Source organism: Mus caroli, unplaced genomic scaffold, assembly GCF_978045245.1.
Source record: "Mus caroli unplaced genomic scaffold, Mus_caroli_1 scaffold_18, whole genome shotgun sequence".
Classification (NCBI taxonomy): Eukaryota; Metazoa; Chordata; class Mammalia; order Rodentia; family Muridae; genus Mus; species Mus caroli.
Genome location: NW_028227273.1, coordinates 48,561,176 through 48,574,578, shown reverse-complemented (window position 1 = coordinate 48,574,578; position 13,403 = coordinate 48,561,176). Strand labels below are relative to the sequence as shown.

Below are 13,403 nucleotides of genomic sequence, written 5' to 3'. Positions count from 1 at the left end.
TTTTGTTTCCTGAGGCAGAGTCTCATATATGCCAAGTTGGCATGAAACTTATTCACTCGCTATCTGGGGAGGACCTTGAACTTTAGAGCCTTCTCCGTCCATATCCTAAGTGCTGGGTTTACTGGGATGGTTTTTAAAATAAACGGTTCTGTTTAGGTTAGTGAAGTGTGCTTTTCCCCAAACTTTGAAGTCAACAACATACACTTACAAAAGCTACACTGCTAACATAGCATGCAACACTGCATGTCTATTAACTGAATTACTTCTGCTTTATGGTTGAGCTGTTTTTGTTGTTATTCAAGACAGGGTTTCTCTGTATAGCCTAGGCTGTCCTGGATCTAGCTCTGTAGACCAAGTTGGCCTTGAACTCACAGATCTGCCTGCCTCTGCCTCTGGATTACTGAGATTAAACCTGAGTACTTGAATTAAAGGCATGCACCACCACTCCCCTGCCAACCCCCTTCCCGAAAGCTACTATCTTTTGTCAACTGTATCTTTAGCCTTCCAGTTCACCTGTCAATTCTTCAAAGCCTAATGCCTATACCATACCATACACCATAGTGTACTATAATAATGTGCGCAGGACATGTGGACCGTGCCTTAAGAGGAACTGGCATGGAACAGGTAGGGTTGAGCATGTTCAAACCCTGAAAATCTCAAAAACTGAGATTAGACTCTCATCCTGAGAGCAACAGGAATAGGGCTAGCCCCCTCCCTGTTTCCAGGCCTGCCTGGAACATGTAACCCAGAGACCCAAGCCAGGCGGTCACTAGTAGTCAGGCATGCAACATAGCCCCCGAAGGCCTCTCCATGCTAATGAGGCCTCTCAGTACCTCGGTTTTCAGACCATGACCCTTTTCTACCCCGAGTATTCTCATGCTCAAAACTATATAACCCTTGGTTCACCCCCAAAATAAAGGGTATGCCTTAAAACCTACCCTGGATAAAAAAGTATGAACAAGCTAAGACCATCTCAGAGAGTTGCTTCATTAAAGATCATCAGAGAAGGCCTTAGTCTAAAAGGGCAACTATATGGGTGCTGGTAACTAAACCCGGGGTCCTCTAGAAGGGCAGCAAAAGCTTTCAGCTACTAAGCCACCTCTCTAGTCCTTATGCAATTACTTGTGTAATGGCTTTATTACGTTTGAGTGTATATGTGTACATACACACACATGTGTGGAAGTCAGAGGACGACTTTTGGGAGTTGGTTCTCTCCTTCCACCACCTCTACCCACTGAGCCATCTCACTGGCTCAGTATAAAGTTTTAATGATAACTGTTCTATCTACCTACCTCCTTACCCACCCAGCTACCTAAAATCCAATCAATTTATCACGTGTCTATGCGCCTTTGCTTGTGTGTCAGAAGCTAACGTGCAGGAGTTGCTTCTCTCTTTCCACCATATCAGATCCAGGTAGGAACACTGCTGGGCCACCACCCCAACCCAGTCATAACAGATTTAAATTCAATTCTAGCACTCGGGAGGCAGAGGCAGTTGAAACTCTGAATTCGAGAGCATCTGAGAGAATTCTGAGGTCTACAGAGCTAGTTCCAGGATAGCCAGGGCTACACGGAGAAATCCTGTCTTGAAACAAACAAACAAAATATGTTTTTTTAAAAAAATTATGCGAGGGGAGGGGGTATAATATGTGCACCTGACTGGAAGTGCTCTCAGAAGCCAGAGGCCTCCAATCCCTCTGTTGCTGGGGTTATAGGCAACTGTGAACTGCCCAGTGTGGATCTGGGAACCTCAAGTCCTCTACAAGAGCAGTATCTGTTCTTAACCATTGGGCTATCTTTCATCTTCCCATAATAATTGATTTTTTAAAAAAAAGAATTATTTAGTTTATGTATGAGTGCTCTATCTGTATGTATGCCTGCATGACAGAAGGCATCAAGATCCCATTTCAGATGGTTATGAGCCACCATGTGGTTGCTGAGAATTGAACTCAGGACCTCTTAATCGCTGAGCCATCTCTCCAGCCCCAATAATTGATATTTTAAATAAGGAAGATGATAAATGGTCCCATAGAGGCAAGAACTATTAAAAGCAATAATGAAACTGTTACTACTGAAGTGCACATGAAATATTTAACTCAGACACCAGATGCTGACAGAATGCTTTTATATTAGTTTAAACAGCAGTTTATTGAGCAAGGAGCAGCAGGCTAGCAGTAACAAGTATCCCTATCACAATTTTTAAAGTGTGTTCCTTGGTATTAAACCCAGGAGCTCATGGATGCTAGGCAATCACTCTCCCACTGAGCCACACTCCATCCCAGGAAACACTTTCTGACTCCTCTATGTTCGTTTACAATGCTTTTGCTTACTTGGTGAGGTTAGCTTTTCCACGGGACTCACGAACTTGTGCCAGGAGAAGATCTGGACATAACTTCTTAGCGTCATCCGCCCACATGTTTCTAGTGACGCCAAATGCACGGGCTTCATAGCTCACTGCAATAATTCTAAAGTTAGAGGGGAGAAAAAGAAACAAAACCAAAAATGTTACATGATGCCATTATTCAATCCCAGACACAGCGGTTCAAAAATCTCAAAAACAAGACCTACAACACAACTACTGACTTTCCATAGATTAAGACACTAATGGAGCCCAGGGTTAAGGGCACTGGTTGCTCTTTTTACCTGGGTGGCTACAACTGTCTGTAACTCCAGCCCCAGGGGATCTGACACCCTCCTTTGGCCTCTGTGGGTACTGTATGCAGGTGGTACAAACATGTGGACAAAATACTCATACACATAAAAATACTTAAAAATACTATGGGGGCGGGCTGGAAAGATGGCTTAACCAGTAAAGCACCTGCAGTGCAAACAAGCAGACTTGAGTGTGGCTTCCCAGGACCTACAGGAAAAGCTGGGAATATGTCTTTAATCCTAGGTCTGGGAAGGGAGCTTGCTGGCCCAACAGCCTCACTGAATCAGTGAGCTTCAGGTTCAGTGATAGACTCTAAAACAGAGTGAAGAGCAACTGAGAAAGAAGACCCTCAATATTACCTCCGACTTGCCCATGCAGGCACACACACGTACACAAACCAGTCATGACTCTATCATGATACATACCCACCACCTTTCCATGATTTGTACTGTATGACTGCACAAGGTTTATTCCTCAAATGAGGATTTTGCCGCTGTTCCACTTGTACAAAAAAGCAGTCCATGTCTACAAGAGCAACCACTCGATTCTGCCCAGGAGCCATTTATTTCTGGAAGACATTTATAAACAGAAAGATACATAATCTAAAACACAAAACACCCCCATTATATTTCTCCCAGATGTGGTAGTGCACATCTTTGATTTCAGTACTCAGAAGGCAGAGGCAGGCAGCTCTTTCAGTTTTACATAGTAAGACTCTGTCTCAAAACAGTAACTACCATATATTTACATTCTAATTGATGAGCCACAACAATAGGAATGTGAAAACTAATAAGAATGAAGGATATTTTCATCTACTGTTGACATGAGAATAAGCTAGTATAACTTTATGAAGGTGATAGACTATTTAAAGCTTTAAATATAGTTCTGCTCGGCTCAAGGCTACTTGGTCCTCCTGACTCTACCTCCCAAGTGGTGGGATTACAAGCATGCACCATCACATCTAGCTACTCATTCTAAGAAAAAGACATTCCTAAAAGATACACATATAGCCAAAAGCTGCCTGACTTAGCTGTTACTTTGTTGCTGTGACGGGACATCATGACCAAGGCAGCAGAAAGCCTTTAACTGGGAGCTTGTTTACAGTTCTAGAGGGTTAGTCCATGGTCATCATGGCAGGAAGACAGGCATGGCACTGGAGCAGTCATTGAGAACTTTATATCTTGATCCAAAGGCAGAGAGAACAAACCAGGCTTGGGGTGGGCTTCTGAAACCTAAAAACCACCTCCAGTGACACAGCTCTTCCAACAAAGCCATTCTTCTCATTCCTTCCAAACCGTTCTACTAAGGACCAAGCATTCAGACATATAAGCCTAGGGGGGCTGTTTTCACCCAAACTACCACAGTGCCTAACAATGGACTTAGCATCATCCATCATGGAGAAATGAAAATTAAAACCAGAGAACAAAACACCCACAATGTACATCACTACGGGGAGAGGACCAAAGAGTATTCTAGTTGATTGGCAGATCTCAAACATAGATTTAGGGAAAAGAGAAGAAAATGTTCTGTATCAATCAACCTCAGAGTGAAAATATTCAGGATAAAAACATGCAATGAATGCACCTGGACACTTCCCATCTTTCTCTAAAAGATACGTTATCTATTCACACGGTCCCAGGTGTTACAATTTGGAGTATTTGGGGAGTGTCGCTCAACGTTAGAGCTCTTTCCTAGCATTCTCAAGAGCACAACTTTGAACCTTAGCAAGTGTCTCTGTGTGCATGTCTATGTATGCAATGGCATAAATTGGTCATATGCCAGGAAGGGCATCCTGGAATCAATCTTCTGTGAATTTGGAAAGATAATAAATATATGTAATATCATAGTATTCATGAAGAGTTGGGGGTGTCGGTGAGACAGGGTCTCCCTGAGTAGCTCTAGCTACCCTGTAACTCACTCTGTAGACCAAGCTGGCTTCAAACTCACAGAAGTCCAAACTGCCTCCTGAGTACTGGGGCTAAAGGTGTGTGCCACCATAAAAAGCAAATTTCAAATCTTGAAATACTTTTTAGAAACATTTGGCTATGGAGCACGGTGGCACAGATCTTAAGTTCTAGCACTCAAGAGGCTAAGACAAAAAGGGTTGAAATTCAAGGCCAGACTGGGTTACATGGAAAGTAGGAAGAAATCACAGACACACATAAATGAAGAAGATAATCTAACACTATGGAAACACCCAGTTTCTCTGCAAATTTTCAATAACTATGCAACTATGAATAGATCCGGCCTGCGAGGACTACTTTCTGATGTTTAGTGATTTTCTATTTGTGCAATTTCTTTTTTCTTTTCAAGAATGGTTCTGAATGCCATGTAGTCCAAATCGGCCTCAAAACTTGCTCTGTAGCCAAGGATGAGCCCGGAGCTGCTTGCTCCTCCCACCAAACGCAGAGATGACACGGACAGTCTTAAAGGCTCTCAAGACAATTCCAATGTGCAGTAGCTTTGCATACCAATGACCTATCACAAATAATACTTTTTACAGAAACACAGGAAATTCGTGATTTAAATACAAGAAACAGGTTATACAGATGAGTGAGCTAGCACCCAACTGTAACTTTAAACAGTTATTTTTCAAATGAACAATCACATTGAAAACAGTGCCAAGCAACTACTGCTACAAAGCCGCAACATGAAAGAAAATAATTAAGAAGGTACTGAATGTTCAAAGCATTAACACCTTACAAATCTCACCCCTCACCTAAAACAAAATGATCGTACGTTTAGAAACCTTTTACACTGAAGTCAGGCGTCCTTGTGCTCTGGCGTGGCTTTTCTGTAGTACTGGAACAGATAAAGCCAGAAGGTGGCAAATGTATTGTCGCGATCAATACAGGATAAGTACCATATTCAAAATAAATATCAGAGGTAAAACTGGAAGCCAAGCTGTGATTTAAGGCAACAATTTACTAAGTGGAAAAACACCTCCTAAAACATATGCAGGATAAGAGATAATACAGTCTTTAAGTCTTTTATGTGTTCCTTTCATACTTTTATGTATTGGCAAAAAGTCTACACAATGCCAAAACGGAAAAGACTACGTAAATTTGGGATGAGTTTTGTTTCGTGAGGCAGGGTCTCACGTAGCAGCTCAGTCTGGCCTCAAACTGGAAGCAATCCTCCTGCCTCAGCCTCTCAGAGGTATAGTTGGGATGCGTTTTCCAACATCTCAGTTCATCCCATTCTGTACAAAAGCACGTTTGGGGGTCGGTCGTGTAGTAACACGCACGAGAAAATATGGACCAGTGATGAGGAAGGTTTAAAAATTACAAGAAAAACTCTTTCTACAAGAAAACTCTCCTTAGAGACACTCTTAGGGCCTTCTCTCTCAGTAAGCATGCTTTTCATTTCGGCCCAGTCACCCCCAAGTTAAAAGCGACAGCCACGGCTTCAAAAGCCATCCGATGTAGCAATCCCGAGCCGCGTTTTAATGTCCTTACCAAGGCGACACCTGTCAAAACTGCCAAGAGCGAAGCTGCGGGCTCCGGGCGGAGTCCAATGATAGCGTCTAGATGATGTCGTCGCCTTCCCAGGAGCAAGTGAGTGTAATCTGATGACACAGATCCGAGTAGGTAGCCCTAGGCTCCCGCCGAGCCAACAGCCCTGACAGCCTGCAGGTTTACGCCCCACAGCAAGCCCAGAGGAAATTTGGAGTTCAGCACCGCGCGCGCCGCGAGGGACGGTTGACGCGCCTGCGCACCGCGGAACTTCCGTCCCCAGCCCCGCCCCGCCAGGAGTGGCCGTCACCCGGAGCCGCCACTTCCGCGCGCGCATGCGCCGTGGCGGCTCCGGCGCATGCGCAGCGCTAGGTTCTTCCCAGCTCCAACTTCTGGGACTCACGCTCCTCCCTCCCGTTTCCCCACCCCCAGCCCGCCGCGGCCCGGTATCAACGTGTAGTCCCGCCAGGGGAACCGTACGTAACCTCGTGCTCCCGGGACGCCGGTGGGGTTCCCGGCTCTAGCCATGGAGATGGAGCAAGTGAACGCGCTGTGCGAGGAGCTAGTGAAAGCGGTGACGGTCATGATGGACCCCAGCTCTACCCAGCGCTACCGGCTGGAAGCCCTCAAGGTAGCTGGGGTCCTGGCGGCCTGGGCCTGCCCCGAGACCCCTATCCCAGGCTTCCCTCACGGCCTCTCCAAACTCAGTTTGTCTCCTGCCTCTGCGGCCTTTGATCTTCCCACTCCCCGTGGGGAGGGTGGCTTCTGGTCGCGGCCCTCACCTCCTCCCACTTGAGTCTTTTCTTGCCTGCGCGCTTGCCTTTGCATCACACGCAAGGGACCCTAACTGTTGCACATCTCCTCTCCATGTCTCAGTGGCTCTTTTGCCCACTCCTCACTTCTCTTCACTCTAGATCACACCGCGGTCTCTACCACCGCAGGCTGTGCCGGCTCTGAGGCCGGGGCAAACCCCACATTCCCTGGCGTTCGGGGAGCGCACGTGCAAATTCCTGCCCCAGTGCCACCTTCATTCTTCCCTGCTGATCACTCCAGACTTGTGCTGATTCTAGATCCCCGTGTGTCCATTTTCTTACATCCTTACATACCTCTATCTCTTTCGAGTTTTGGCCATCTCTGGGCTGATTTGTAAACGTTCCTTCCTCGTTTATAGCTGTGAGATAGTCTTCGGCTGTTTTTGCGCGAAGACGAGCTTTACCACCAGCTTTGCATTTACACCGGGGCACTTTGGTTTCCTGGAAGTAATTCTCTTGCATCCCGGGTGCTCTCTGCCCCAGGGTCTAGTTCAGCTTTTGCTATTTGGGAACGCTAATACCTTCAACAGAGCTTCGTCTCTATTAGAGTGAGCGCCAACATATAGATGTATGTGGCACAGGATTTGGAATCAAACAACTCTGTTTGCTTTGTCTTTGATTGTGAAGAATTTTACATAGGCAAAGAAATAGAGCACCAGAGTGATCCCGAATAGGCCTGTGACCTAAACTCAGGTGATACATAGATTTGCTTGTTCACTGACTCTTCCTGGCACCCGTAGTTTTGAAAGCTAATTCTAGGGGTTGACATTCTACTTGTATGGGTATATCTCTAGCATTTTTTTTTTTTGTACTCTCTTAGATCCAGTTTATTTTTAGTATTAACATGACTAATATCTAAATGGAGAGTGTCAGTATTACTAATCTAGATTTTGGCATCTTAAAAATACAGCTAAAAGGACAGCAGGTAACTCCTGCCACTGGGAAGACTGAGGCAGGGGATATACAAAGCTAAGCAGCTATCTGAGTGACTTAGTAAGACCTCCTCGCTCAGACAAAGTAAACAGAAGAGCCCTGGGAGATGGCATAGAGGGTGAAGCGCTTGGTGCCTGTTTATGGCTGAGGACTGGAATCCAGGTGGAGGGGAGGAAGAGACTGATAAAATCCCTGAGTGGACTCACCAGCCCGTCTAGGCAAATCCTAAGCTCTGGGTTCTCAAAACAGCAGAGAGAAAGACATTCAACTTCAGCTTCTGCCTTCCACTCGAATGTGCAGCTCTATCATCCATGAACATATGTGTGAAAACACTGCACACACACACACCAAAGCAAGAAAGCTGAGAATATAGTGTGGCCGTGCTAGCCTTGCATGTGAACAGTTCAGTTCCCAGTACCACACAAAATCAGCTAAGGTTGGACTTTTCTTAGGATTTCTAGTCTCTGTTCTCTCATGCCTCCCCATGGAAATATTAATGTTTCTTCTTTCAGTTTTGTGAAGAGTTTAAAGAAAAATGCCCTATCTGTGTTCCATGTGGCTTGAAGTTGGCTGAAAAAACACAAATTGCCATCGTCAGACATTTTGGCCTTCAGATCCTGGAGCATGTTGTCAAGTAAGGAAGTCTTAGGTACCACCATTGGAGCCTCTAGAAGAGCAGCTCGTTAACCCTTTCATGACCACACAGGTGCTTTCCCCAGTGACTAGAAATGAACAGGATGATCACTAACATGTGGCCAGAACTCAGGATGTTGAGTCTTTCTTCAGTTAAGTCATCTATAAAGTGTGTTACACATACTAAGTACTCAACAAGCCAGGCATGGTGGGTCACGTTTATAATGCTTAGCACTGAGGAACTGAAGCAGGAAGATTGCCATAAGTTCAAGCCCTCTTAGGCTACATAGTTCTATGTAGTGGGCTACAAAGTGAAACTTTGTCTCAAGAGCCAAATTTTAAAAAGAAACAGAAAAACTTTTTGGTTTGTTTTTGAAAAGCAATTGTATATTATTGTAGATGGCTAGATGGAGAAATGCTAATTTGTGACATAAATCCCATATAAATGCTAAGTAATACACTATATATGTGTGTGTGTGTATATATATATATATGTATACACACATAGGCACATATGTACATGTATATATATATATATATATGTATATGTATGTATATGCGCATCATGTATGGACTTGGTGCCTACAGAGGCTGGAGTCGCAGATGTAATTAACAGCCAAACTCGGGACCTCTGCAAAAGCAGCAGGTGCTCCTAACCACGGAGCCATCTTCCTGGCACCAGGAATCTTTAAGGTTTTATGATATTTCATGAATGTGTACTTGTGTGGGTATATGCTTGTGAGTGCAGATACAAAGGTCCTGGAGATTATAGGTGTTTCTGTGCTGCCCAACATGGGTGCTGGGAACCAAACTCAGGTCCTCATAACCACTCAGACATCTCTCCATCCTCGGAAGTATAATTTCCTCTTTTTAAAGGTTTGTTTGTTTGTTTGTTTGTTTTTCGAGACAGGGTTTCTCTGTGTGGTCCTGGCTGTCCTGGAACTCACTTTATAGACCAGGCTGGCCCGGAACTCAGAAATGCGCCTGCCTCTGCCTCCTGAGTGCTGGGACTAAAGGCGTGTGCCACCACGCCCGGCCCAAAGTATAATTTCTTGGTTTTTTGTTTTTTTGTTTTTTTTTTTTTTGGTTTTTCGAGACAGGGTTTCTCTCTGTGTAGCCCTGGCTGTCCTGGCACTCACTTTGTAGACCAGGCTGGCCTTGAACTCAGAAATCCGCCTGCCTCTGCCTCCCGAGTGCTGGGATTAAAGGCGTGCGCCACCACGCCCGGCGTCAAAGTATAATTTCTTAATGAAGCCTGTACCATAATGTAAAACAGGAAACAGTGATACTCTCTTGTGAAGAGAAGACTTGTGACATGGCTCTGTTGGTTTTCTGCTCTGGTGGTCAGGTTTCGATGGAACAGCATGTCCCGATTGGAGAAGGTCTATCTGAAGAACAGTGTCATGGATCTGATCGCAAATGTGAGTAAAGGGTTACTGGGGGACTTGTGTTCCTATATAGTGGTGTAAAAAGCCATGACTTGCACATAGGTCAGACCAGGTGACAGTAAGAGAGACCAGAGGAGATTAAAGATGCTCAGCAGGTGAATGAAGAAGATCCTTAACTACAGCCAGATGTGGTAGCTCACACCTTTATCCCAGCACCAGGGAGGCAGAGGCGGGCAGATGCTGATGAGTTTGAGGCCAGACTGATCTACATAAGTGAGCACCAAGATAATAAAGGCTACATGGAGAGACCCTGCCTAAAACTACATGAGATTCTTAGACGTAAATTAGATGATCGTAACACCATTCACTTTGTATCTTTTTTCCTTATATTTAAGCTGAACTGCTGTGATACACGTGGCGAAAATCATATAGAATGTATTTGTTTCAACCTTTAATAAGACTTCAAACGTGCTATAAATTGATGGCATTTTTACTTCTTTAAAGACAGTCTCATGTTGTAGTAATAATTAATAGTAATTGGGGGTTTCCACCCTACCTTTGACCATTCAGTTCCCAGATAAAAGACACAGAACTTATATTTATAATAAGCCTTTAAAGCACTAGAGCTGGGCAGATATCTACCCTATAAGCTATTAGCTATTCTTCTTCCCTATCAATAACCCCACGTTATAACTTGCCATGTTCCATCTGAACTGTTCTTACTCCAGTTGGCCAGCCCTCGTGGCCGTGTTTTCATGATTTACCCACCCTATGGAATCTTCTCCTCTCTCTACCTTCTTCTGTCTTCCTTCATGGTCTCTGTCTCAGACCCATAGTCCAGGAACCAAACTGCCTACCTCTCTTTCCCAGCTATAGGCTGTAGGCATCTTTATTTAACCAATGGTTTTTAATTAAGGAGCAAGGTTAGATAGCATCACTTGGTATACGTGAGGATTTCCTCGCTCCTGGGGACAACCAGACCTTGTCAGCCAGTATTTAGCATCACAATAAATAAATAGCAATAGACCAAACCTCAACTGGCTCACTGTGTAGTCTGGATGGTCTCAAACTATCATCCTTCCGAGATTCAAGGTGTGCTCCACCATGCCAGGCCAGACTTTATTCTGTGCGCTGTCTATCCTCGACTTGAAAGCAGACCTCCTGCCTCAGTCTCCTGAGTGCTGGGATTGCAGGCATCAACCGCCGTGCCTTGCCTTGTCTTTTCTTTCATAACAAAGAGCATGAAAGGAGATTCCTGAATGTTTGGTGAGGCTGCTGTTTGAGGTAAGGTTGAATGAAGCACAGTGTAGCTTCAGTCTTGCTGTGTAGCTGGAAGTAAACGAGAATTTCTGATACTGCTGGGTGCAGGGATTTCAGGCAGGCACTAGCAGTCTGGACTTGTGTTACTTTTAATGGGAACAAGATGCTTTGCCAACTTATGGAGCAGGTTAGCTAGCTAGCTAAGACTTGCAATTTACTAGCCAAAGGAGATTAATTGGTTACTCATCAATTTTAATGTTTAAATTCTTGGAAGACAGTGCTAGTATATGTTCTCTTTTACTGTTGGAGCTCCTGGGACTGTAGCACTCTGAGTGCCCTGAAAGTCTCTTTAGTTTGTGAATGAGAGCAGCGATGTTTTCCTGGCTCTGTGACAGCTATTTATTAGCTGTGGGAACAGTGACCATTGAGAATGCAGGCCAGGTGACACAGACATGGAGAACAGGTTTAGGTTCAAAAGAGGCTTGATGATCAAGTGTTGTGCTTCTGTTTATGTAGAGGATTGGGTGTGGTAAGGGCTTGGCATATATTGTGAGATCAGAGGACACCTTGAGGCAATCGATACTCTCCCTAACTAACCATTTGGGTCCTGGGGATGGAACTGAGGTTGTCAGCCTTGGACCCCAGTACCTTTACTCACTGAGCCATCTCCTCTACACGGGCACACACACACCCTCACCCCTTTTTTTTTGAGGGAGGGTTTCATGTAGTTCAGGCTGGCCTCAAACTTGCTATGTACAGACAGACATATAATACAGGACGTCACTGAAGGTTAGAGGCACCTTTCAGAAGTCCGCCTCTCCTTCCACCGTGGGTTCCAGGAGTTGAGCGCAGGTCACCAGGCTTACACAGCAAGCCCTTGGAACCTGCTGAGCCATCTCACTGCTCAGAGGAGAACTTGATCTTCTGACACCCTAGCTCCACTTCCTCTTTGTGGGATTATAGGTATGTCCCACCACACTCAGCTTATGTCCTACTGGGGTTCAGACCCTGGCCCCCAGCAAATATTGTGCCAACTGGACTACATACAGTCCAAGTTCCAACCTCTGTGTCTTTATAGCACACTTCATGCCTAGAAATCCAGTCTTACAGTCTTCACAATCTCATTCTTTTTCAGGGAACACTGAGGATTTTGGAGGAGGAGAACCACATTAAAGATGTTCTGTCTAGGATTGTGGTAGAGATGATCAAACGGGAGTGGCCACAGCACTGGCCTGACATGCTCATGGAGTTGGATACTCTCTCCAGGCAAGGGGTATGGAGGACATGTGTGCTTATGTTAGAGCTCCTGGAGGGTGTGGTTGGTGGTCGTGCCCGTGGCTTTATCCGTGGCAGGTCATCGCTGGCATGCGTACCCGGTCAGATGCTCTTGTGTAAGTAGCCTCTTTCTATTGGCCTAGGAAACGCAGAGGGAGTTGGTGATGTTCATCCTTTTACGACTGGCCGAGGATGTAGTGACCTTTCAGACGCTCCCCACTCAAAGAAGACGGGATATTCAGCAAACATTGACGCAGAACATGGAAAGAATCTTGAATTTTCTACTCAGTACGCTTCAGGAAAATGTAAACAAGTACCAACAAATGGTATGACTTCCTGCCCTGCACCATCCCGTCTTCCCTGTCCCCACTGAGCCCTGCAGGGACGCTAACCCTTCAGCTCGCTGAGTGAACGTCTGTCTCTAAGCTGACCCTGCTCAGTGTCCAAGCAGGCATGGACTTGTGATCATTCCTCTTGAGAAGCTGGGATGACAGACCACTGGGTACAGCAGATGTCCTGTCTTTGATCTCAATGTGTTTTGTTTGAGGGGACGTTGTTTATTATTTTGCTTTTATGAAAATACCTTTTCAGGGAGAAATTAGGGTACCTGGTTTAGCAAAAGAAAAGACCATCTTAAGAGCAAAATTTACAGGAAATAATAGGAGAAAAACTAATAAACCTGTTTTCTCAGATATTTAGGTCAGTGAATTTCCATGTAAATTCCTCCCAAAATAAGAACATTCTTTTAAAACAGCATAAAAGCCAGGTATGGGCTGGGCATGGTGGCCCACGCCTTTAATCCCAGCACTCGGGAGGCAGAGGCAGGCGGATTTCTGAGCTCGAGGCCAGCCTGGTCTACAAAGTGAGTTCCAGGACAACCAGGGCTATACAGAGAAACCCTGTCTCGAAAAACCAAAAAAAAAAAAAAAAGCCAGGTATGGTGGAACACTCCCTTATTCCCAGCATAGAAAGGCAGAGGCAGGCTCATCTCCTGA

The 13,403-nt window shown here is 45.1% G+C and overlaps 2 protein-coding genes across 4 annotated transcripts in view; one reads left to right on the top strand and one right to left on the bottom strand.

Annotated features, from left to right (window-relative positions):
• Polh (DNA polymerase eta) overlaps positions 1-6,350 on the bottom strand; it is a 33,344-nt gene extending 26,994 nt beyond the window's left edge. For all 3 annotated transcript variants that reach the window (XM_085832839.1, XM_029471680.2, XM_021186486.3), the window contains exons 1-3: positions 6,111-6,350; positions 3,078-3,220; positions 2,330-2,464 (exon numbers count right to left, since the gene is read on the bottom strand). In XM_085832839.1, coding sequence (XP_085688965.1) covers positions 2,330-2,464; positions 3,078-3,214 — 272 coding nt within the window. In that variant the 5' untranslated portion in view covers positions 3,215-3,220; positions 6,111-6,350. The remainder of the gene's footprint in view (positions 1-2,329; positions 2,465-3,077; positions 3,221-6,110) is intronic.
• A 127-nt stretch (positions 6,351-6,477) lies between these two features.
• Xpo5 (exportin 5) overlaps positions 6,478-13,403 on the top strand; it is a 39,939-nt gene continuing 33,013 nt past the window's right edge. Inside the window, exons 1-5 of the mRNA XM_021185944.3 lie at positions 6,478-6,738; positions 8,365-8,486; positions 9,834-9,906; positions 12,269-12,406; positions 12,552-12,734. Of these exons, the coding sequence (XP_021041603.1) occupies positions 6,634-6,738; positions 8,365-8,486; positions 9,834-9,906; positions 12,269-12,406; positions 12,552-12,734 (621 nt within the window). The 5' untranslated portion in view covers positions 6,478-6,633. The remainder of the gene's footprint in view (positions 6,739-8,364; positions 8,487-9,833; positions 9,907-12,268; positions 12,407-12,551; positions 12,735-13,403) is intronic.